General features: G+C 37.9%; 1 protein-coding gene across 1 annotated transcript in view; it reads left to right on the forward strand.

The window, feature by feature from the left end:
* LOC134669942 (rab9 effector protein with kelch motifs-like) overlaps positions 1 to 25,808 on the forward strand; it is a 55,243-nt gene that overhangs the window by 22,381 nt on the left and 7,054 nt on the right. The window contains exon 2 of the mRNA XM_063527569.1: positions 19,111 to 19,272. Within this exon, the coding sequence (XP_063383639.1) occupies positions 19,116 to 19,272 (157 nt within the window). The 5' untranslated portion in view covers positions 19,111 to 19,115. The remainder of the gene's footprint in view (positions 1 to 19,110; positions 19,273 to 25,808) is intronic.

Raw genomic sequence — 25,808 nt, forward strand, 5'->3', positions numbered from 1 at the left:
ACGACGTAGGTGCTCGTAGCGCTACATACGTGTAGTATTGCGTCACGCGTCACCAGTATTGGGTAAAACGTATGTAACGCGTAGTCTGAATGCGATGATCAAAATTAGATGCTTTTGTTCATTCATACAATTACATCTAACAAATAGCCGACAAGCCATAGCGACACAGTCCAAAATTTTTAAAGCGAAGCGACCATTTGCCTTGAAATGAGGCTTGTACGTTGATTAATATTTCAATTGAATTATTTTTTATTGAATTACTAATATAGTCCCAATGCGGATTGGGGACTTCACATACACTTTTGAATTTCTTTTTCTTTTTTTGAGCATGGGGACTATAGACCGAACCCTCTCGTGCTTGAGAGGAGGCCTGTGCCCAGCAGTGGGACGTATATAGGCTAAATTATTATATTATTATTTACTAATATAGTACAACAGATATATTACTCAAAAAAGTTGGAATCGCTTGGAAACCACCACAAACTTGACGGCAAATGTAAGCCCAGTGAAGACGGTCGATTTGCATGCAATGCCGTGCCGGCGTTATGCAATTTATGCACGCCGGCTCGCCATTAGGGAGATCTGTCGAGATATGGCGGGGTATAGAATATACAGGATATACAGGGTACTTTTTTGACTTTTAGCCATATTGTGCAAGCTACCTACGATATTTTAAAGAAACTTTTTTTACGTCCTTTCTTTCTTTCACTGTATAACGTAAACTTTAACCAGACCTGTATCCATCCATGTTGGCTATTGACGCAGAGTTTTTGACTTCAAAAAGTAAGTGACCCGTTTTACTAAAGTTAATATCTGAGTCTCACGAAAATTTTGTTTATTCTGGCAAACCTACTTTGTCAGTAGAGAAAACCGCGAAATTCATATTTTGCATGGAAAGGCAACCCTACGCGCCTACATTTTTTAATCTTGCCGCCTATTTTACTGACGGAAATGGCTTGCCAAACTGTAGGTACTTAACTATTTAAACATTTTTTAAGGTTCCGTACCTCAAAAGGAAAAAACGGAACCCTTATTAGGATCACTCGTGCGTCTGTCTATCCGTCTGTCACAGCCTATTTTCTCGGAAACTACTGGACCAATTAAGTTGACATTTGGTACACATATGTAAATTAGTGACCCAAAGATGTACATATTAATAGCCATAAAATGACCCTTCCCCCCTTTATCTCCGAAACTACGGAGTCAAAAATTTTGAAAAAAATATACAAAATAGCTCTTTACCTATGGATGACAGGAAAACCTATTAGAAATGTGTAGTCAAGCGTGAGTCGGACTTATGTACGGAACCCTAGAAACGCGAGTTGCCGCCTATTTTACTGACGGAAATGGCTTGCCAAACTGCATTCTGGAGGCTTTAGTCACATTTTCTTCGTACCTATTTATTTCTATTTGTTATTTCGATTTATATTAACGTACTCAGTAAGATTCATAACTTTGGACCCCTAACCTCTTTAGCCACTTCTGCTGACAGTAATCTATCTAACATTTATTGTACTTGTAGTTCAACTTGTAGTATTCTCTCGGCCGAATACCGAATATTCGGCATGACACGCGTACATTTTGAGTCACAATTATTACGAAAACTGTTCGCCAACAAAGCACGTTTGCTAAGATATATTTCTATGTTGAACAGAATTAATGAATGTAGTTAGACTCAATCAAATCAGACCCATGATGAAAATAAAATATTTAAGAATCAACAAATGCTCGAAAACGTGCCTTCGTATTTAGCCACTTTCCAAGAGTACATTTTAAATATTAAATATACCTAGTTTTTGATTAATTTTTTGTGATTTTTTTTCTTTTTAGGTAGGTGCAACAGATATTCGGTATTCGGCCGAATAGTAGGCAAAATTCGGCGGAATACCGAATATTCGGCAAAGTGGCCGAATAGGCCGAATACCGAATAGTTGCCGAATATTCGTGGCATCTCTAGTAATCAGTATGCATGACGGAGGTTCAGCAATCATACGCTACGTCGTCGTAATGACGGTTCGTTTGACTTCATTATTCTAGCCAGTGGGGAGACACTCCTCCTTTCGGCCAAACTCGGCTCCGTTCGGCAGGAATGCTCCGAGCAAATATTAGGGTTGGCACCACTTGACGTCGTTTTGCATGCACGACTACAGATAAATTAATTACTTGAATTTTGACAGCCCTAAATAGCCTAGGTATAGGGATAGTGCCAGACATTAGAAAGGGATAGCATGATTCGTCCCTGAATCGCTGTCAAACTTCGGTTTTGTAGGAAGTGTCCTTTCTGTACGGTAGTACTATTATTTTATTCTGTGTTTTAGCTAAGGGGAAATGAGATGGCAATACTCCAGAGAATAGTTCCTCTCTCTAATCCCTACCCTACTACCCATCTAGTCCATCTACCTACCTTCCTGACCACAATTTAAAATGGGGGGTTACTCCTTTCCTATTCAATTATTCGGCCTTACTAATTATTGGAGTGTTGCCGGAAAATAATTAAATAATAAGGCATGATTTTATTTTGTGGTAGCTGACAAGTAGATGATTTATTTTCAGTTTAGGTAAGGCATTGTTTAGGTACAAATAAACAATGAACAACTATATTATAGAAATAGCGTCAAGGGTGACTACATGTTACCCTTTTCTTAATCATACTTTGTTTAATTTTCATTATTTTTTTTATAAATTAATGAGCCCAATAACAGGTATCTATATCTTATAGACAATAAAACTTTATTTCAATAATAAAGGGTAAGGAAGCACTTACGACGACTTTAGACGTCCTAGATATATCCAAGGGTTAAAAGCTGATCCATCCCAGCCAGCAGACCTCACTCCTCCGTGTCAAGTGACAAACACGCTAAATTACCAAACACTCGCGCCTCGAGCCGCTCGAGACGATAACTGCCTCCCTCCCCCCCTCCCCCCCACCTCTACACCCCCTTATTCAACACTTGTCTATTCACAAAACAACTCGTCTCATATCTAGAATAACTTGAGCCCTGTAGAAGTTACAGGCGAATAGAGACAACACTTATTGTCATCTTGGCTATACTGTTTTGATTCAAACTTTATCTTAATATTAATTAAGTTAAGGATGACTCACGTTAGACCGGGCCGTGTCCGGGCCGGAGCTTCCGGCACATTGTTTTCTATGGAAAGCATCACGTGATCACCATTTCATATATAAATAAGCTCCGGCCCGGACACGGTCCGGTCTAACGTGTATCATCCTTTAGTCTCATATTTAATTACATAAACGGGTCTACCGCGATATAATTTCATTGTTTTTAACTTAAATTTCGAATTTTCACCTGAGTTGTTCCAGCTGTGGTAACGGAAAGACTAACTAACTTACTACTAGTACTAGTAGACTTTTGTAGTAGACTTTGTGTAATTAAATATGTGTACAAAACGCAATAGATTAAAGTGTTTAATCCCATAGAGACATTAAAACTTGAGACCTCAGAATATTTAGGCTAGGCTAGACTAGCAACCTATTAGTTTCATAGAACGAACCTGTTGTATATTGTAACTGACCTGTGTATCTGATCTTGTTTACTAAAACGTAATGGATAGTCCTGTAGCGCTGGCTATATTTTGAGCCCTAACTTAAAGTAATATTAAAGTCAAATTTTTTTTCGCTTACGAATGCTGTTTTAAGATGTTAATCTTACATTTTGTTTTGTGTCACAGATATTATTTGCTTTTTAAGTTATTTAATAATTTGTGGTAATTATTTTTATTTTGAATTATTTTGGAGAAAAGAATATTCGAGAGAAAACATGTAACTGTGTCGCATTTAGGATAGTTTTTTTAATGTGAAAACATAGTTTGTGTCAATTACGTCCATTGCAATCGGATACTATGTCATACTATTCAAAATTACTCAAAAAATAATTAAAGTTAAAAAAAATTGCTGACGTCGCATTTAATCGTGTCAATATGTACATTACATGTTTTTGTGTCTTATTGAGGCACAGCTTCATAAGATTTTTGATAATTTTGTTCTAACAAGCTATTACCATAACAAAAGAATATTAAGGTTACTAGAGTTCACATCTTATTAATATAAAAGGCGGGATAAATAAGAAATATGAAGTTGTGTCAGTTTCATCCACTGCATAAACAAATAATACAAAAATAATGTTCGCGTTCATACGACGCTAGCGGGTGGCTCTTAACGGGCAACGCGGGCCATGCACGGGGAGCGGGCGCGGCGGGCGCGGCGCGACCTTGGCGTGACGGTGGGTAAGGGCCTCTCTCTAAAAACCACACGTTGCGTACGCAACGCATGTTTACTTCGCCTGCGTGCCAAATTAACGCAACTTATGCAGAGTTATACTACTACAAAGAGAACTTATAAATATTGTACAATGTCACCATTTAGCAAAAGAACTGTAAGTAAGTACATCTTATTGCGAGAATTAAGGTCTGTTTATATCTATACACATTACGGTTACGCATCATATACTTGTGACAATGACAGGGAAAAGGTACCACTTGAGTAAAATTTGCTTATTAATACCGTGACTTGAGGTAACTTTCATTCTTTGATAAAAATATTATTTCTTGAACTTAATTTATATTAATGTTATCAATATTTTGATTTCTATATCTAATATCTAATCAAGTCTAACTTCAATATATCTTAATTATATGGACTAATAAATTTGAATATAATCTTTTTTTTTTCATTATAAATAGCACAAACCAGTCTTTCCATACTTAATGTCAATTATGCACATTATTTTTTTAATGTATTTTTTGTTCTTAGCATTTTTAGGGTTCCGTAGCCAAATGGCAAAAAAACGGAACCCTTATAGATTCGTCATGTCTGTCTGTCTGTCTGTCTGTCTGTCTGTCTGTCCGTCCGTATGTCACAGCCACTTTTTTCCGAAAGTATAAGCACTATACTGTTAAAACTTGGTGAGTAGATGTATTCTGTGAACCGCATTAAGATTTTCATACAAAAATAGAAAAAAAACAATAAATTTTTAGGGTTCCCCATACATAGAACTGAAACCCAAAAAATTTTTTTTCATCAAACCCATACGTGTGGGGTATCTATGGATAGGTCTTCAAAAATGATATTGAGGTTTCTAATATCATTTTCTCCTAAACTGAATAGTTTGCGCGAGAGACACTTCCAAAGTGGTAAAATGTGTGTCCCCCCCCCCTGTAACTTCTAAAATAAGAGAATGATAAACCTAAAAAAAATATATGATGTACATTACCATGCAAACTTCCACCGAAAATTGGTTTGAACAAGATTTGGTAAGTAGTTTTTTTTTAATACGTCATAAACCGTAAACCCCAATTTTATTATGTTACTTGCTGTTACGGAACCCTTCATGGGCGAGTCCGACTCGCACTTGGCCGCTTTTTTATAATAGATATTATTAATTATGTACTCGTATTGAGGTTATTTAATGCCTGTTTATTCTGATGTTTTGAATACATTTACCTTAAATAATAATTACCAACACTTTTGATAGTTCAAGCTTCTTGGATAATAATTACCTTTGGGTTCAATTGGCGTAAAGGACATTTTGGCGAAAATGAGTTATATCCACTACCGTAGCCTCAAAGGGCTTAACTGACAAAACGCCAGGATATCTTTCCAGGAGAGCCAAAAATCAGTTCTATTTTGAGAAAAAAATCAGACCTTTTTTGTTTGTTTGAATTAACTGATGCCTGTATGTGGCTTATTCCTAACTTTTTGAGGTCTTTTAAACTGATTTCTTGAATACAATGCTTATTTACAAAAATAGCATGTCCGTTACGCCAAAAAAAACAACTATTTTTAAAAAGGCGTCCCTTACGCCTCTTCTTTAATGTTTATCTTATCAGGAAAGGGCGTAATGTACTAAAAATTAAACTGTTTTAGTACCAGTTGGCGTAAATCCAACAATTTCGTTGCAATATTCGCAACTTGCATTTAAGGAACACTATCAAAATCAAAATCAAAATATTTTTATTGCTAAACAGTACAATTTATACATAAAAGAAATGTCTGGTGGAACCCAAACTAGGCTGAGCCTGTATCATGGGGCCCTGGAGTGCAAAACAAGTTTGACAATAAGATTATTATGCTAGATAACTATACTTACACTTAACAAGAGAGCATTAACTATATAATTTATAAAGTAATATGTATAAAGAATAAACGCGCATGCAACTTGTATGGTGTGTGAGCGTGTGCATGTGTGTGTGTGTGTGTGTGTGTGTGTGTGTGTGTGTGTGTGTGTGTGTGTGTGTGTGTGTTTGTGTGTGCGTATATGTAATTATGTACATATATGAGAGTTAGTACCGGCAGATCAACTGGCGAGAAGAAGAGACTCCGCATCCTCATAAGTTACAGACACGAGCCACTTTTTTACAATTGTTTTTATTTTCCAAGGGCTGATTACTGTACTTCTAAGTACTATAATTTACTTTTTTTTTCTGAAAATTTATAGAGATGTATGTATTTACTGTCAAGTTTTCCCCATTTTTGTTATTTTGGATACTTAAACGTGGAAAAGGTCGTTTTTAAGAAAACAATGTTTTTTTACACACTACAAAAACAATGTTTTTTTATATTACTTCAAGTATATTAATTAAATTAATTTTGGTAGGTGAGAAGAGATCTCTGCTAAAAACAATTGAAAACCGAAGGGGAAACATGTTGGGGCACCTGATACGTCACGATACTTACATAAAGTCTATAATTGAAGGCAGAATAGAAGAACAGAGAGGCAGAGGAAGACCGAGACGTGCATATAATGACCAGGCCATAGAGAAAATTAATGTAGTGACGTATCAGGAGCTCAAAACAGTGGCAGAGAAAAGAACCGAATGGCGAATACTCTACCGACAAGAGCTAGGCTCTTAAAAACAATGATGATGATGATTATTTCAACAGAATCACTGCTGTCCTACCATTTATACAGGGTATCCAGTAATTAATGGACAACCTTCTAACCATCGACACCTTAGGCTGGTCCAGAAAATGCACTTATAGGTTTAGTAAAAGTTTCGTGGTTTTCGAGATAATCGCACTTTTCTAATTTTGGTTCCTTGTTTCACTGTAATGATCGCTTAGGACATAAATGAAAAGATTTTTACCTTCTGTTTTTTGAAAAATATTCTCAAATAGGCCTGCTAACCGAACCGATAGGCAATACAGTTTTTCCACAGCCAAGGTGTATTTTTAGAAGACCTTAATCCAAAAAAATTGATTGTACTCTAACATTTTTAAGAAGTCTGATCGCTTGTGGTGAAAAAAAAAACGTATGGAGAACAGAGTCACAGGGCGGACACGCCATACATCAAAACTCGTTTGCGTGTATATGTGTGAACTAGGGCATGCAGTACCGGTCCCGGTACCAAGAATTTCATTTCCCGGTTCTGGGCATTGCCGGAACCGGGATTCCCGGTTCTTCCCGGTTTTCAAGGCATCTTTTGATTACTTTTAAGAAATTGTTTCTGTTAGCGTACAATCTTTATGAATGACTTATTTTCATATGAATAATTGCGTAAGAATTAATAAATGACTTATTTTATTATAAACAAAGACTTATAGTAACAGCACCAGTCATGGGACATTTAAGAGGAAATTTGGAGTATTTATGATATTTCCCTTATACATGTAAATGGTCTACCGCTTAGCGTGTTAAAATATGAAAGTCCTATCCGTCTTTCATGTTTAAGGCGTGTTGTATCAAAGACACTGCAATTAGTTTACCACATTACATGTTTACATGTTTAATTTACATTTACGTGTTTAGTTTACATGTTTAACAAATTAAAACTATGCTTTTTTTCTCCAGTCATGGACACCAAAGTTCCAGTAATGGGCCCCCGGTAATGGACGTGGATCCAGTAATGTGCCCCCTATAATGGACATTGCTCTATCAGTATAAAATATTGAAATGGGGAATAAATTACGGCAAAATAAATTCAGGAGTAAGTCAAGGTAGTACACTGGGACCTACCCAGTTTCTCATCATGATTAACGATTTGCCTAGCGTTGTAAGAGCGGCTACTTGCCTCATGTATGCGGATGACTTGAAGCTTTGCTTAGAGGTAGGACACAGCGAGGATTGCATTAAACTCCAAAGTGATATTGATGCCGTTGCTGAGTGGAGCGTGAAAAACAATCTGCACTTCAATGTTTCCAAATGCAAAGTCATGACGTTTTCTAGAGTCAAATCACCCATTACTTCTACTTATGTTCTCCAAGGGATCCAGCTTGAGCGGGTTCATGAAATCCGCCTGACCATCAGCCGAATATCCGGTATCCGGCCGCCGAATATCCGGTCAGAGAAACTATACCTACGTTTCGGTTTTTCAGGTGCGCATTCTGCAGGTTTGACCTGTTTCCTAGTAAACGTTCGCGCCCACTCATTTCTAGGTTCGAAATGAGTGCGCGTACAAGTCAGTGGAATGATTAAATTGTTTTAAAATAATAAATAAGTACGATTATGACCGTGTCTGTTTCTTAAATCCAATTTTATTACTCCGAAATCAAGCAATGTTACTATCCGGTATCTGGCCGGATAGTAAAATAATAGCCGGATAGGCCAATACCGGATAGTAACCGGATATCCGGTGCATCTCTAAAAAGTACCCACTAGTTCAGTTTAAATTGTCAAAATTTTGTAACCCTATAAATAAAGCAATGAGCACATGAGCAGGTAATGCAAGTACCTACTTAACAAAAAAAATTACAAGGAAAGTAGGTATAACTAGGTCATCCCACTTAAACACAAAAAAGCAACAATTATAAACCCGAAATTATACATAGTATGGGGGCGCGGGCGTATCTCTTACATTTAATCTCTCTCTCGCATAAATATACAATAGTTGTACATTTTTTGTAGATTAGTTGTGGGCGTAACGTACATTTAGCATTCAAAAATTTCCGATGCAAAGGGGCGTATCGTACACAAAGTTGGGAGTTACGCCAAATAGTCTCACAACATTTTTTTGAATTGGCAGATAAGGCCAAATGCGTTGGAAAACTGTGTTCAAGCATTGATTTTTCATAAGGCTTAACGGACATTTTTTTCAAGTTATCGATATGTTAAATATACTAAGTAGAAAAAAATACTGAGTATAACAGCATTTTTGCAATTTTGTCCCTTACGCCCTTTGAGCCTACGGTAGTCGTTATATACAGTTTTGTTCAGAATTCCAAGCGCTTTCGTTCTGTATAGTGAAAATTTTTATATCTCTTAAAAAGTTGCCTTTACGACCCAATTTTTGCACTATGAGCTTGCAAAAACAGCTTATCTCAAGGGGCGTAAATGACCAATTATAAATTATAAATTCATAGATATTATCGTTAAGGTTACCGCTAAATATAAATTTGATTGTAAATGACTTACATGTCTTTTGTCGTCCTTTAAGCCCTTCATTTGTCTTGATGATTTTTCATATCGTATCTCGTATGGTCAATATGGTCGTAAAGGACATATTTTACTATTGACAATTATTATTTTACTTGCCCTTTATGACCCGCCCTAAAATGTTTTTACCATAAGTATAGTATGAAGCGAACAAGGTTGTAAAGGACTTTTCTAATATTTGTATCGTTTACTACCACGAATTAGTTTCTAAACTCTACATTTAAAACAAATAACATGGACTTAGCGGTGTATAATAACAAATAAATATAGTCCGGTGGCCGGCTGCATGAAACAAACCTCATCAAAAAATAGAATATACCTACCCTGTAGAGGTACCTGACATTTAGTAGCTTCCAACGCACTTGGTCGGCCTAGGCTTAACCTGACAGATTTTGTACAAATGGCAAAAACGTTGGACAAAAATTCATCAAAAAAAACCTCATCGAAAAATAGAATGAAACTTGTATGGTAGGATACCTGACCTTGAGGACAGTAAAAAAAAAGTGGTCGGCCTCACCTTAGCCTGGCAGTTTTTGCAGTCCGACCAGATTTATTGGGTCACGTGAGAGCTACAATTTACCTGATCGAAAAATAGAATGAAACAAACGGATTATAATAGCTAAAATAAGCCTGTTGACGTATGTCTTGGTCGGCCTCACCTTAACCTGGCAGTTTTTGCAGTCCGACCAAATTTATAAAAAAAATTACACGCTTTATAAATCACAAAATTAGCAATACATTGCGTCTTAAAATAACCTTAAAAAGTGTACTAAATATCAAATAAAAGTTATTTTTAACAGTCGCTGATGTGACATTCTCATTCAAAAGGTAGGGACCACTTTGTCCTTTACCATAAAGACGAAATTTTATTGTATCTTTATACAAATAACCTGTCAGAGAGTCCTTATGGCAAGGATAAAGTGGTACCTTTTGATTGCGAACGTCAAGAATGTTGGTCAGTATGAGGAGCCTACATTTTCTTTTTAAATATACTTACAACATACCTACTCCCACACTATGAATAGACTTAATATAATAATTATGCCTCCGAATGAAATAAATACACTGTAATGGCTCCTCTACACGATGGGCCAACGCCGGCCACTCCAAGGGACGCATTTATGTGTTAGAGGGAGCAAGTAGCCGGCGTTGGCCCATCGTGTAGAGGAGCCATAATGTTCACCTAATAAGCACCCTACCCGCGTAGGTAGCCTTCCCCGCGTACGCCGTTCATGCAAAGTTTTATTTTGCCAAATAGTAAAAAACCGTTGTTGAAAATGACCCAAATTATGAATGTTGTCTCGATGTGGCATTATAATAATGTAGACGTAAACTTAATAACATGAATTTTTTTTTGTGGCAGATACATGATTTTTATAAGAAAAAAAAAGATTAAAAATAAAAGCGGTGGATGAATTTGACACACATTTGTTTGAATAACATATTATAATATCCTGTGAAGTACAACACTTCACTTACCGACTATAATTTTATTTTAGGCATTTTAGGTTCACTATTAGGTATTTATTAAATGTCATTATACCCGTGGATGAAAATGACACAAAATGCGTGTGTACGTCGGAAGCCACTTTGCTTTTACAGGGAAACAAAGAATTTCATCTCGAATATTCTTTTTACCGAATGCTGTTTAAAAAAAGAAATACCTAAATTTCTACCTAAGCAAATACCTAGGATGACACAAATTATTATTATTAGGTTTAGTGTGTGGTCTGAAAACTATATGTAAAAAATAGGCAACATTAATAATCTTATAACTTCAAAAGTTATTGCTATCGGACTAGGAGTAAAATAGCGATAAGTGGCTTCACTATACTTCTCAGACTCAACTTCTAAACTATACGAGTATGCTTTGTACTAGTAATTTATTGTAATGTATTCTTGACTAATTGCTATCTTTGTCTTTTGTATTCTTATTACTATCTTTGTCTTGTGTATGTATTAATTTTGTTGTTAATTCTCTTGTTATTCATGTTACCTGTCGTGATTGTTTCACCGGATGGTCTTATCGGAAGATCAGCGCTGGAAGTCGCCAGCAACATGCTGAGGTGAGACCATTTCGTGGCACTTTCTCTTTTTTATGTTTCTCTGTTTAGTATAAGTTTTTATTTTGTGTTTGTGCTTACGAATACAATTATTTCTTCTTCTTATTTCTATAAAAGTTAACAACAACAAATGCTACAAACTACTTATACAAGCTAAGTAGGTTGGGCAAGTCTACAATAACGTTCGGCAAGCTTCGAGAACTATATACCTTCTGCTCTGACGACCCCCGTTGTATTCATCCATTCAGGGCCTGGATCTGAAAGGGGTAGATTCTTTGCGCTTTTTGTCGCCAATCTAGGTTTCAATTTCAGCCTGTCTAAGCGATGTGGAAACGTAGTTTTCGTTTATAACGAATAACATGATTGTTTAGAAACGCTTTACGGAACCTCTTTTGTTTTTTATTTTTACCGATCTTGAGTGCCTTTTTTCCTTGGTTCTTTTAAAAATGAAAACATTTCGCAGATTTGCTCTAATGCTACACATTTTTCGTTATTTTAAAACGCAATTAAAATTACGGTTTTAGAGAATAAACGTTTTATACAAAACCCGTACAAAATGCGTTAAGGGTTTGAGCATTTTGCTAGTAACGTTTTAAAAATAAGAATCTTTAGAGATAATTAGCAACAACGAATAAGAATCTAATAACTACAACTAATCTGTGAATAACTATTAACCTTATATAATATTATTTGTAATTGACTAATATTTCCAGTCCAATCTACCAAAGCTAAATCCTTTATTATGACATGAACCAAATCCGTAACCCTTCGCCCCACACCAATAATAAAAGTCAACCCGCACACTGAGTGGCGTTTAAACACGACTGAGATAATTGGCCCGTCAGGTCAGCAGACGAAGGGTTGACCGCCGACGAATGAAGGGTACTTCTCCGTACCATAATCCTTATTATTAATAAGTTTTGAATGAGATTTTTTTTGGCTCGATTTGGAACTCTTTTCAAGCGCAATTTTTTGTCTTATTTTGGGCAGACAGCAGACGTAGACAGCAGCGATACAAATTACAAATGCAGGTCAGAGGGGCTACCGCCAAAACCGAAATTCGCAAATTGCGGGGATCTTTCTCTTTTACTCCAATGAAGGCGTAATTAGACTGACAGAGAAAAATGCCCGCAATTTGCGAACTTCGATTTTCGCGGTTATAGCCCAGTATAGAAACACGCTGCACTGTCATCTCGGCATCGGCACCCCTTTAGCCAAAAACCCTTCCTTGGTAATTTCGAACACATACAATCATACATAAATCATCATCATCATTGTTTAAACAGCATCCATATTAAGAGTGCGGCACTTCCGCAAATGACATTCATCATCATCATCATCATAGGCCTTTTCGTCTATATCAGACGATTTATGGTGTAACACCGTTTTTGATGGCTGAATAGACCGATGCGAGATCGACATGGTCTACCACAGGTCTGACAAGAGAAGTTTGCGGAAAATTACATTATGTACAATAATATTTAGGTAAGTACGATATAGGTAATTTCAATGGAAAAGCAAATCTTGAAACATGCAGTTAAAATGAGTATAAAAGGTGGCTTAGTGCGATGACTCTTAAGCTTTTACAACTCTAGCACACGAGGGGTCCTAACGGGTCCCGCAAGCTAAATATTCCCTTCCCTAATGGGGCATTAATAATAAAGATAGGAAGCGTATAAACGAGTCATAAATTCGGGCCATTTGTCGGTGTTGGGCACGAGACGGGCCAGATCAATCAGGAAGAATGATGCCAAAAAGATGCTGGAAACTCGGGAAAATATAAGAAGAAATCTGTAGAGTGATATCGATTTGGAAACTTCGAAACCCTCGTTTAGGACATTTTTTACAAAGAGGACTCTGCAGTCAACGAGGAAACGTTAATAGTTCCGCCGTGTCTTTTTGTCTGTCGGCTGTTTAGCTATATAATCCTTATAGTACTATTAGTAGAGAGCTGTAATTTAGTATGGCTATACGTATATAAGTATATCAGTTACACCGAGAAATTGTAAAATTATAACTTGAAAATATAATTGAGGCTACCCCAGTAAGTTTTTTTTTCCTATATTATGTTATGACGGACGCAGTAATACGGAACCCTACACTAAACTAAACATGGCTCGATATGCCCTATCCAGATTAATAAGCGGTTAATTACTTACTTCTAAGTCAAACTTCGATTAATGTTAAAAACTCCATCCTACGCGTTACATTTCAATTTAAAATGCTGTAAAGCTAGCAAAAACGCTTTGAAAGCTTTTTGTGCTAGAAATGGCGCAGAAATACGAGCTGTGTGATTAAATACGTCGTGTTTGTATCTCGTAACTGGGTCGGAATCCTCTTGATTGATGACACTAGATCGCTGAAGCGAGCGAAAACTGCTTTTTATGCCTGTGCTCATGATATTATAGACGTCTACAATCCAATTTCGTAAATGATTGATATTTTTCAGTGACCTCTATTATTATGATAAAATAAGGGTCACAGCTGGCAACTACAGTTGCCAAAATCATGTGAGTGGATAACAGAAAAAAGCTATACTTACTCATACTTACGTTTTTAGGGTGCTAAAAATAAGTTGAGAAAAAGATAATTATTGCCAAATTACAGTGTAGATAGTTGATTCTGCCCACAACATCGTCTGCTTGGATTGCTCGGAATGATGACGATTAATAAAAACTACCCTATGACCGTATTGTCCGTCCTCGCGCCTCAAAGGTCTAGTCATTAAAGACACCATAGATTATATAGATATTATCCTTCTTTCTTCTTTTTAAAATCCTTCTCTGATTATCTAACTTATATAAGTTATTATCGTAGAGGGTAAATGTGTCCATTGAAAATTCATGAACAAACCCCATTAGGTCCATGTAAAATTGGGTCGGAAGCATTTATATTACCGCGTTACCCCAACACTTTGTCAAACGAAGTTATCCCGAGTATCCTTCCGGTCCAATATCCCAAGCCAAAACGATTTCATAAGCATCGGCCGGCATACCTGCCGATATTGATCGTTCTAGCACAGTTTAAGGACTAGAGACAGAAAGCTAACTGCTTCTGAATATTTCTGCATATAGGTCTCCTTTTCAGCATGGACAAAAATCTAGTGGTATTGACCATTCGATTTCAAATTCTATTAGTAGAATTTAAATGCCTTAGTAGTGGAGATATTATTGTACGACATACATAAAATCGGGCGGTTGAAATTAAAAAATCGGGCCCCTGGCTCGATGATTAAATATGTATTTTTTTATTCGGTTTTAGATTTTTTTGAAAATGGCTGAGCTCTACATTTTATTTCAGTTTTAAGTTTATAAGCTCAGGAGGTCTACAGCCTACAGAGCCACTAGTTGTTATTCAGAATTATTTATGTATTCATCATCATCACTATATTTAAGTAACTCTAAATATTGTCGACTCCAAATATATACATATTTTTACAATATGCAAATGCACCTTCGATTCGGACACTTTACAGCTACGATAATACGATTGATGATATCATTTTTTGGTTCGAATGCCTTCTGGCCCCGAGCCAACAGTAATGCCTGAAGCGTCTAACTTTGAGGCACTCTTCGTAGGTATATCACAATTCGTGCTGGAGTTTTAAAAGTGCGGTTTGTAGCGATGCTACATAATTTCCTATACCAAACATGTACTTTCTCATACAATGTGACCTGTACAACATTAGTGTCGCATTTTGGACAGAATAACATACACCAGAGTATGACACTTATGTAAAACTATAATGTACCTTCTCAGCTGTAGGTTGATTAGCATATCCTGCCTCCTGGTTAACTGGTTTCGAAGAAACAAGTCTAAAGAGTATGCTACTCGAACGGAACTTGTCACCCAGATTGCGCAGAGGTTGTTGAACCAAACCTGGCTTCACGTATATCAAAATGATCCTCGTGATTTACCCTAACTGCTCAAATAGGTCACATCCTAATTTAATTAGTATTTTAGAATCATTTTCGGAATTTTTATGAAACATAAATAGTGATTATGAAGGTGTCAAAAGGTTGAAATTTTTGACAGGAGAACTGTCAGAGAGTAGACTATGCGTTTAGTTACCGCATCGGAAAGAAGGTATTCTGAATGAAACAAGGTAGAAAACGTACGATAAAAATATAATTATTAGTAATTATTATTAACCACTTAAAGTATTACAAGTATTAATGAGCATTGATATTTTTTCGAGAATCATTCGATTTAAAAAAGATTTAAGTTGGTTTGACGTTTAATGTGTTGATGTGAACCGAAACGCAACGTGTCCGGGAGGAGATGATTTCGAACTGTCACTTCACTTGGGGGGTGGGAATTGGCTCGCTAGCATTGATATCGCTCCTAATCATGTAAAGGTTGAAATAAACCATTTTCGTCTCCTTCCGCCGCCTGGCTCGGCCGGGGAGAGATTGGGATGTTAAGTTGCGCGTATCGCCGAGTGTGTGTTGTGCGCGAAAAGTGCACAAGCTACCGCGTGCGTTCCACGTCATCGGCGAGCGCAAGCATGGCCGATGGCCGTGTTTCCCCGAGCGTCGTTGCGCGCCCTCGCCTTCGTTGAGCGTCATGTTGGCGCCACCATCAAGCCGTAGGGCACGGCTTTGACCCGCGAGCCGTGTGTCGGACAGCCTTGCCGCGGTCCGACGACCCCAAGGTCTCATCGCGCGGGTCCTTCTTGCGGAACTTCCGAGCGCCGCGGGTTGTTCTCGCCCGGGCTTGCCAAAGCCGGAGCTTGAGGAACGCCCGTCGCCCACCGTCAGCGATCCGCCTGCTGCGTTAAATACCAGCGGGCCTGTGGATGATAGCTACGTTCGGTACCCGTGAGTGCACTAGACTTTTATCCTAGGTTTTGGCCAAAACTCCGCGTCTCGTCCGTCTCGCGACCGTAGAGTAAGGTTTACTATAGTGTCACCCCATAACCGCCGACAGTTTAGAGAAACCGATTGTATTCTGAGCAGCGCCCGCCCTAAAGCGGAGTGCATTGTAGTAGTTAGCGAATTGTATTAAATTGCATGTCATATATTTGGTTTTATCTTTTCAATATCCTACCAAGTTCCCATTAACCAGGTTAGAGTAACAAGAGGACCCTTGCACTCCAATAGTCCAATGTTTTACTGCGGATCTTATCCGAGGCATCACTCCCATTAATTATTTAAACATTTAAAACCTTATTATTTTTTATTCACTACAACACACTTTAGAATCTAATTATTTCTTATACACAACAATATCATTTTTATATACGACAGGTTGCAACAGTTAAAAATGGATGTATAGGTACGTTGGTTAATGGCTGAAGTTGAGAAGGCTTCTGCCTGCATCCTTTGCAACTTTTACAAGTCTTTTCTTTCACAAACTTTTCCCGTAGACCGCCAAACGTAATAAAGTGTAACCAAAAACACGTTCAATTAATTGGAAATGGTTCTGAATTTTAGCATAGTAAGTATTCAGGCATTTCAAGCTCCTGACGAAAAAGTAGTATTTTGACGAGACCAACTTTGTATTTGATTTGCTTTCTTCATAGACGAAGTGTCGGACGCCTCGGCCTGAACCCGGGCCGTTCTAGCGTGAGTCATCCCTTAACCCTCACATACCCCATTGACAGTAATGGCAATCGAACACCCCATAAACAAAAACATCATCCAAATCATCACTACTCATTACTTATTACCGAAGCCTCGACCAATATTTACATGTTGTAAAGCGATAACACGACAAGAGGGAAGGAACCCCACGAACAGTAAGTAGTTAAGGGAGCATGGGGAGCATTTCATTTACCCCCCTTGTGGACGTGCACCCCAGGGGTGCAGTAAATGCCTTTGATGCGGGGAATTCGTAGAATATTGCAGGGGTTGCATTGCGCTTTATGTGGAGATATTTTTCATTTTTCTGCTGATATTGAGAATGCGATTTGATATCGATTTATTTGAATGCAAGAAAACTGGTACCGTTCAGCAAAATCGTAATAATATAAAAGGCAGGATGATACATACCCGTTTTCCTACGATTTGTATGTTTAACCCTTAAGGCAAAGACGAGATTTTTAAGTTTGACGAGTGGCATTGTAGGAAATTTCTAAGGGAGAATTGAGTTCAACAAGTTTAATTGCTTTGAAAAGTGAGTTTATTTTCTCGTTAAGGATGAGTCACGCTAGACCGGGCGTGGGCCGGGCCGGAGCTTTTAGCGCTTCGTTTTATATAGAAAGCACCACGCGATCGCGTCATAGAAAATGACATGTCGGACGCTTCGGCCTGGGCCCGGCCCGGTCTAGCGTAAGTCATCCTTTCTACCTACGTAGATTACTTTTATCTACATTAGGTATACAAAATATTAAAAAAGCACTAACTTCTCGTACATAAGATATTTACCTACCGTCATCAGTTTATTAACAATTGTAGTTCAATCAACAATAAAATCTGCTGAAGTAAATTAATGATAGAGATCGTTGACGATTTTAATACTGGAATAAGATAATTTATTCTATATGATATAGCAGGTAGGCATTATCGTTCCCTTACGGTCCCCTTCGTAGGTATTTATAAATCTGACAAAGGCCCCATTTCATAACCGGGATAAAACTCTCATGTTCAGCTCACGGCTGAATTTATGCGAGTTATGAGAACCCACAGAGCAGAATAAGTAGTTTTAAATTGGAGCAGCATGGGGATTTTCGAAACTTATTAGTGGATTACAGTTTACTGTATTTTTTTAATAAAATAATATAAATATGTACCACCCCACACTCCTTGCTTTTTTGCGCTTTTTAGGCTTTTTGGTTGCATATTAGACTACAGATAAAATATGTTTTGTAATTCATTCATTCTCATTTATAACCGTTTTTTAAGGTTTTTCCATTCATCTGCAACATCCTCGCTATGGACCGCCTATTTGATGTAAAGATTCTAAAATGCGATACATCAAAGCATATCTATTTTATATTTGCCTAAAAATAATGCTTAACAACATTATAATTTCAAACAAAAAGTGGAAAATATAGTGCTCAGACCACTTTGCCGTTACATCAAAGCGAACCAAGAGTAACGAGATAACTCCACAATCCACATGATACATATACCTAGGTCTAGAGGTATATGTAGCCTATGTCCTAACTCAGTTATGGCCCACTTTAGTTTCAAGGTTTTACCCAACCGGCCACTTTGCTTAGATCAAGTACCTAGTTTACTTGTATCACTTTGCTAAAGTGTAATGTTATGTCTCTTCGTGGCCTTTCTTGTTTATGATTACGACTCGTCATATTATCTATGGTGTTCGACCGTTTCTTTGAACGCTACTATAAGCAAGACTTTTAGAGATTAGTTGGTAGGTATAATACCTACCTATAGGTACATAGGTATGTAGTATAGCGGTAAATTATTTTTGTTTTAGAGTCACACATAAATAATCGGTCGCTGTATTTGTCATTGGTTGTATCCAGATTTCTCCTTCGTTATAGACTTTCATACGGTTTTGACGGTGGTCATTTTGTTGACCATTGGAACGAAAAATTCCGTGACAGTTGTAACTTTAAAGGTCCGTTCTGATATGGCAAATGCATCGCTAGAAAATGCAATTGCGGTATCTTTGCCGTGATTGTCTGTATCTGTGTGATCTTTATTAGTAAATATCATGTCTGATTTTTAATTAATTTGTTGCAGATGAGATGTGGAGTTCAGTGGACGGCAGCGCGAGCGCCGGCGCCGCGCCGTGCGCGCGCGGCAAGCATTCTGCCACGTTGCTCGGAGGCTACGTCTACGTGCTCGGGGGCAGAGGGGGAGGCGGCTCCGTGCCGCTGAGGGACTTCTGGAGATACTGCTTGGGTGAGTTATAAACCAGGGTTTAGGGAGGCCTTCTGCCATTCGTGGGAGGAATGGTACAAAGGGCCAATACCTATACTTGTACTAAGCTCACTAAAGGATGACGACTCATGCTAGACCGGCCCTAGCCCGGGCCGAGGCGACCGACTCGTCATTTTCTATTATGATCACGTGGTGCTTTCCATAGGAAACGAAGGACCCGGTCCGGTCTAGCGTAAGTCATCCTTAAAGGAAACATTGGGAAGAATGTCTACATGCTAGCTAGGAAAAATAAAAAGTGAGGTAAGGCTTAGGTGAGAATGAAAGGCATTCACTGGGGTTATTTTCTGGAAATCTACATATAAAGTAACTAAGCCTACAATATCCAACAAGATAACAAGCAGCACTTAGGCTCGGGCCGTGTGAGTCGATCGAGTTTAACGAGGCTCGAGTAGACGAGAGCCGACTGGGCCGAGCGCTCCGCTGGCTCGTTAACATCCATGTTATGACCTACCCCACCCCGTTTATATTATGTTTTATACGTGTTCGATCAGGGTATATTTTTTTAACATATTTAAAATCCAGCTGATGTATGATGGCTTCGCTACATATATCATCGTAGCCATCCCCTAACACAATACAATAGAATGAGCTGCGTCTGCCAACAAAGCATATTTAAGTATATTCGGCAGAATTATACCTTCTATGTAAACTTATTTCCTGAATAAACATTGGTATACATAATACAATAAGTAAAGCCCGCCTCCATACATCAGTCATCCTGAAACAATAGGTACATACCTATTTGTCTGAAGCCGACTGAACCCATTTACGAATACGTCACTCAAGTCACAATACGTTTGGGGTATTGACATCATGTTGTTTATTATTATAAACCTCTATACTATTTTACGTTAACCCGCTCCGTGCTACCATGTCAGCTGTCAGCTATAGCGGACGCCCTTAAGGGGGCCCACTGATTAACAGTCCGCCGGACGGTATCAGCCTGTCAGTTAGAACAAAATTTTGACAGTTCCGAACAACTGACTGGCCGATACCGGCCGGCGGACTTAATCAGTGGGCCCCTATACTGAGTTTGCTGTGGGGTTTGGTCAGCAATAATTTGTCCTATAAAAAAGTATTTTTCACCACACCAGCTCGGAAAGGCTTACTTTGCACTTCAAAAACTGATAGCAAAGTTGCATTTTATTCACATGTGAGGCAAAATAAACAAATGCAAATTTTGAGTTGTTTTCTTATATTTACTGGTAGACTTGAATTGACTTTTAAATGATGATTGTGGATGATAAATATTTATAACATTCATTTGGATTTGATTTTGTTTGATATTTTACATTTAATATTTGCTTAGGGGTTGGTGCGGTGAAAAATTTTGTGTTTCACTCGGGGGCAAATTTTGTTTAACCCTCGGGCTTTGAAACCCTCGCACCGCTCAAGATTCCATTTTTCGAACCACTCGCAACGCTCGTGGTTAAATTTTGGAATCTTTCGCTTGCTCGGGTATCAATATTTAGCACGAGCGGTTAAACAACAACTTTGCCCCCGAGTGAAACAAATAACTATCTATCTAATATAAATAATCGCGAACCGGTTTAACGGTAGACCTAAATGAAATTATGCTCAATCGAAAGAGCTTGAAAAAATATCACTTTTGAATCGAGAACATGTATCCGCAAAATTCGTATTGTCGAGTATTTTGCATTTAAAAGTGAAAAAATTTCGACAAAGAATGCAAATGTTCAATTTGTTGATTGTCATTTGACAGCGTTTGTTGCGTTTAGAAACTGCAAACATGCTTACAAGTTAGGTTGGTCGTTTTTTTTTTTAAATAAAAACCAAGACGAATATTACTGTTTATTTGATGACTCCGGTATGTATAATGGTTATTATTTGCATTAAGTTTCGTTTCATATGGATATGTATACCGGTATAATTATTACATAATTTTTGTTAAGCCAGAACGTGCGATAGTCTGTTACGGCTTTTAAGACGATTGCAACACTGCCTAGACGTGATCACTATGTGACAGATGCATTATTGATGGGAATTAAAACTTATTTTTCAGTTTAAATGTTTGTGACTACAATACTAACGATGACACGGCACCAACGCGTAAAACAAATATATAAACCTATGCCGAAAATCGTGAGTATCTTCAAACCACATAATTGTTTCAACTTTCATTATTGTTTTGTTGTTGATACATAATTTCTCACATTTTGGACAAACCTTGCCACAATTGTTGGTTTATGACAATAGTTCCCATTGTATTCCATATGTGAGACCCATTACATGTTACAAAGTTCATAGCTGATAGCGCTGAACGTCTCTTTGGAAGTACTTAAATACATAGAAAACATCCATGACTCGGTAACAAATATCTCGGCTCATCACACAAATAAATGCCCTTACCAGGATTCAAACCCAAGACCTTTGGCTTTATAGGTAAGGTCACCACCCACTAGACCAGACGGGACACAAATTTTATATACAGTATACTCAGTTGTATTTATACATTTCAGAATGGAAGGAAGAACCTTGAAGGAATGTGCTTGACAAACTAAAGCGAGATGAAAGTGAACTTAAGTCACAAAAGTAATTCAAAGAAACTCTTGAGTTTAAGAACCAGTTGACTCCACTCTGATTATATGATCCAGTGTGAACCAGTGCGAACAACTACAGTGTATGGTGGACATATTTGATATTTGTGTTTTAGACTAACTTCAAAGAATCAAACTTGAGGCTTATCAGTGAATTGAATGAAGCTAATTTTTTAATAATAAGTAATCTGAGTGATGTGAGTGGATGCCGAAGACTGGGCAAAGTGGAGACGACTGAGCAGGAAAGCAGACCCCGGTGCTAGGCCGGGAAAACACAAGGTTTAAGACGAAGTAATCTCTGGAGTCAATGTAAGTTGAATATAAGATTAATATATATATATATATATATATATATATATATATATATATATGGTATATATAAAAAGATATATTTTATGCTGATTCAAATAAAAGTGTAAAATAATAACTTCAGAGTTTGACTTAAATAAATCGTCAGGTGACAACTAAAACAAAATTAATTACTGCTACAATTTCAGAGTCATAGTGAAGCTTAGTACATAGTACCAAAACAAGGTTGATTTTTAGATTCTGCACCCAAAGGCTAAAAACGGGACCCCTATTACCACATTACTAAGGGTTTAGTCTCATTTCTACAGATTCCTATCACAGATTACCAATTCTACAGATTTTCAATTTTACAGATTCCCAAATGTACATAATTTCAATTTTACAGAACTTAATTCTACATAATCCCAATTCTACATAATTTCAATTTTACCTTAGGGGTGGCCAGGTGGAACGCTGGGCCTTCAGTAAGAAGTGCATATACTTGGAAAAATTCGACCTATGCCGCTGGGGTCCGGTGGCCAAATGGCACAGGCACCAGCGGCTATAGCAGAGGATGCTGTTTCGATTCCAGCCTGGGGCACTGGAGCTCTTGGTCACTTTTTAGGGTTCCATACCCAAAGGGTAAAAACGGGACCCTATTACTAAGACTCCGCTGTCCGTCTGTCCGTCCGTCTGTCTGTATTTCATGATCTTATGAACCGTGATAACTAGACAGTTGAAATTTTCACAAATGATGTATTTCTGTTGCCGCTATACATACTAAAAAATTAAATAAAAAAAATATTTCAGACCCAATATATATTAAAGCCAATACTAGGCTGTATATGACCGATGAAATGAGTAAGTTTTTATTAATATGTTTTAAATGCCATGTTGGTGGCAAACAAGCATACAAGGCTATTAGTCACTAGAAAGACTAGATCTCTGCTGTGTTACAAATCTATACACTTTATTAGGGTTCCGTACCCGAAGGGTAAAAACAAGACCCTACTATTACTAAGACTCCTCTATCCGTCTGTCTGTAGGTTGTATCTCATGAACCGTGATAGCTAGACAGTTATAACAACAAATAAGTACTAAAAACGGAATAAAATAAATAAAGTGGGGCTCCCATGCAACAAACGTATTTTTTTGCCGTTTTGTGCGTAATGGCACGAAACCTTTCGTGCGCGAGTCCGACTCGCACTTGGCCGGTCTTTCTTAGTAGGTATATGACATTTATTTCAGTTTACTTCACTGTTCGTCTGTCTGTCTGTCACCAGGCTGTATCTCATGAACCGTGATATGTAAGTAGCAACAGAAATACATAATCTGTGAAAATTTCAACTGTCTAGCTATCACGGTTCGTGAGATACAGCCTGGTGACAGACGGACGGACGGACGGACAGCGAAGTCTTAGTAATAGGGTCCCGTTTTACCCTTTGGGTACGGAACCCTAAAAAACCTAACGTGGGTTAGATTAGGTTTTTTAGGGTTCCGTACCCAAAGGGTAAAACGTCCGTCCGTCCGTCCGTCTGTCCGTCTGTCTGTCACCAGGCTGTATCTCACGAACCGTGATAGCTAGACAGTTGAAATTTTCACAGATGTTTTATTTCTGTTGCCGCTATAACAACAAATACTAAAAACAAAATAACATAAAGATTTAAATGGGGCTCCCATACAACAAACGTGATTTTTGACCAAAGTTAAGCAACGTCGGGAGTGGTCAGTACTTGGATGGGTGACCGTTTTTTATTTAGCTTTTTTTTGTTTTTTTTTGCATTATGGCACGGAACCCTTCGTGCGCGAGTCCGAATCGCACTTGCCCGGTTTTTTATTACATACATATTTGTTTTAAGATATATCGGAATAGTACGTTTAGAGTTAAACTGGTGTACTGCCATCTCGCCGAAATATTTTTCGCCTAATTTCACTTCCCAACCAACTTATTGCAGTACTTTTAGTTGGCAAACCAATGCTTAGCATATTATTATTTAGCATAATTTTTATTTGACCACAATTTTATTTAGCAGATGTTCATTTTACCACGATTTATTTAGAAAAATAGTCACTAAGCAAATGTTTTATTATACCTAACTATTTATTGTTACATAACGTTTGCCAAAATTGAAACTTCGCATACTTTTTATTTGATCACAATTTTATTTAGTAGATGTTCATTTTACCAAAATTCATTAAGACAAATAGTCACTGAGCAAATGTTTCAACTTAGCTAACTCTTAATTGTCAAAAAACGTTTGCTTTATTTATACTTACTTTTCATAATATATTTTGATGGCTATTTGACTTGTTGGTGGCTTTTTTTTAACAAACGTATCTACATATTTCCATGGACGGGTGCCACTACGCTAATAGATTTGATGACTGTACCAACATGTTTTAGGTTAGATGACTGCAATCCCCAAGAAAACGAACTGTTGCCAGAAAAGTGGGTTAGGTTAGGTTAGAACTGCGACCCCACGAAAACAAACTGTTGCCTCAAAGGTGGGTTAGGTTAGAACTGCGACCCCCGAGAAAACGAACTGTTGCCAGAAAAGTGGGTTAGGTTACGTTAGAACTGCGATCCCACGAAAACAAACTGTTGCCAGAAAAGTGGGTTAGGTTAGGTTAGAACTGCGACCCCACGAAAACAAACTGTTACCTGAAAGGTGGGTTAGGTTAGGTTAGAACTGCGACCCCCGAGAAAACGAACTGTTGCCAGAAAAGTGGGTCAGGTTAGGTTAGAACTGCGACCCCACGAAAACAAACTGTTGCCTGAAAGGTGGGTTAGGTTAGAACTGCGACCCCCAAGAAAACGAACTGTTGCCAGAAAAGTGGGTTAGGTTAGGTTAGAACTGCAACCCCGAAGAAAACGAACTGTTGCCAGAAAAGTGGCTTAGGTTAGGTTAGAACTGCGTCCCCACGAAAACAAACTGTTGCCTGAAAGGTGGGTTAGGTAAGATTAGAACTGCGACCCCCAAGAAAACGAACTGTTGGCAGAAAAGTGGGTTAGGTTAGGTTAGAACTGCGACCCTACGAAAACAAACTGTTGCCTGAAAGGTGGGTTAGGTTAGGTTAGAACTGCCACCCCCAAGAAAACGAACTGTTGCCAGAAAAGTGGGTTAGGTTAGATTAGAACTGCAACCCCCAAGAAAACGAACTGTTGCCAGAAAAGTGGGTTAGGTTAGGTTAGAACAGCAACCCCCAAGAAAACGAGCTGTTGCCAGAAAAGTGGGTTAGGTTAGGTCAGAACTGCGACCCCACGAAAACAAACTGTTGCCTGAAAGGTGGGTTAGGTTAGGTTAGAACTGCGACCCCCAAGAAAACGAACTGTTGCCAGAAAAGTGGGTTAGGTTAGGTAAGAATTGCGACCCCACGAAAACAAACTGTTGCCAGAAATGTAGTAAACAAAATTACTACCTCAAGATAAAGATAAAAGATAAAGATAAAAAATAGTTAATTCAAGTAGGCATATTACAATGCGCTTATGAACGTCAAATAAATTTACCGGCTCCAACCGTACACCTCTGCCTCTGCCTCCATCATTGAACTGCACAAAAACATCTCGAAAAAACTACCTACGTAACGAAATAAAATGCTACTGTAATTTGTACCATGAGTAGTTGAGTACTATATTATTAGGGTATTTAG

The sequence above is a fragment of the Cydia fagiglandana genome, chromosome 13 (assembly GCF_963556715.1).
Source record: "Cydia fagiglandana chromosome 13, ilCydFagi1.1, whole genome shotgun sequence".
Classification (NCBI taxonomy): Eukaryota; Metazoa; Arthropoda; class Insecta; order Lepidoptera; family Tortricidae; genus Cydia; species Cydia fagiglandana.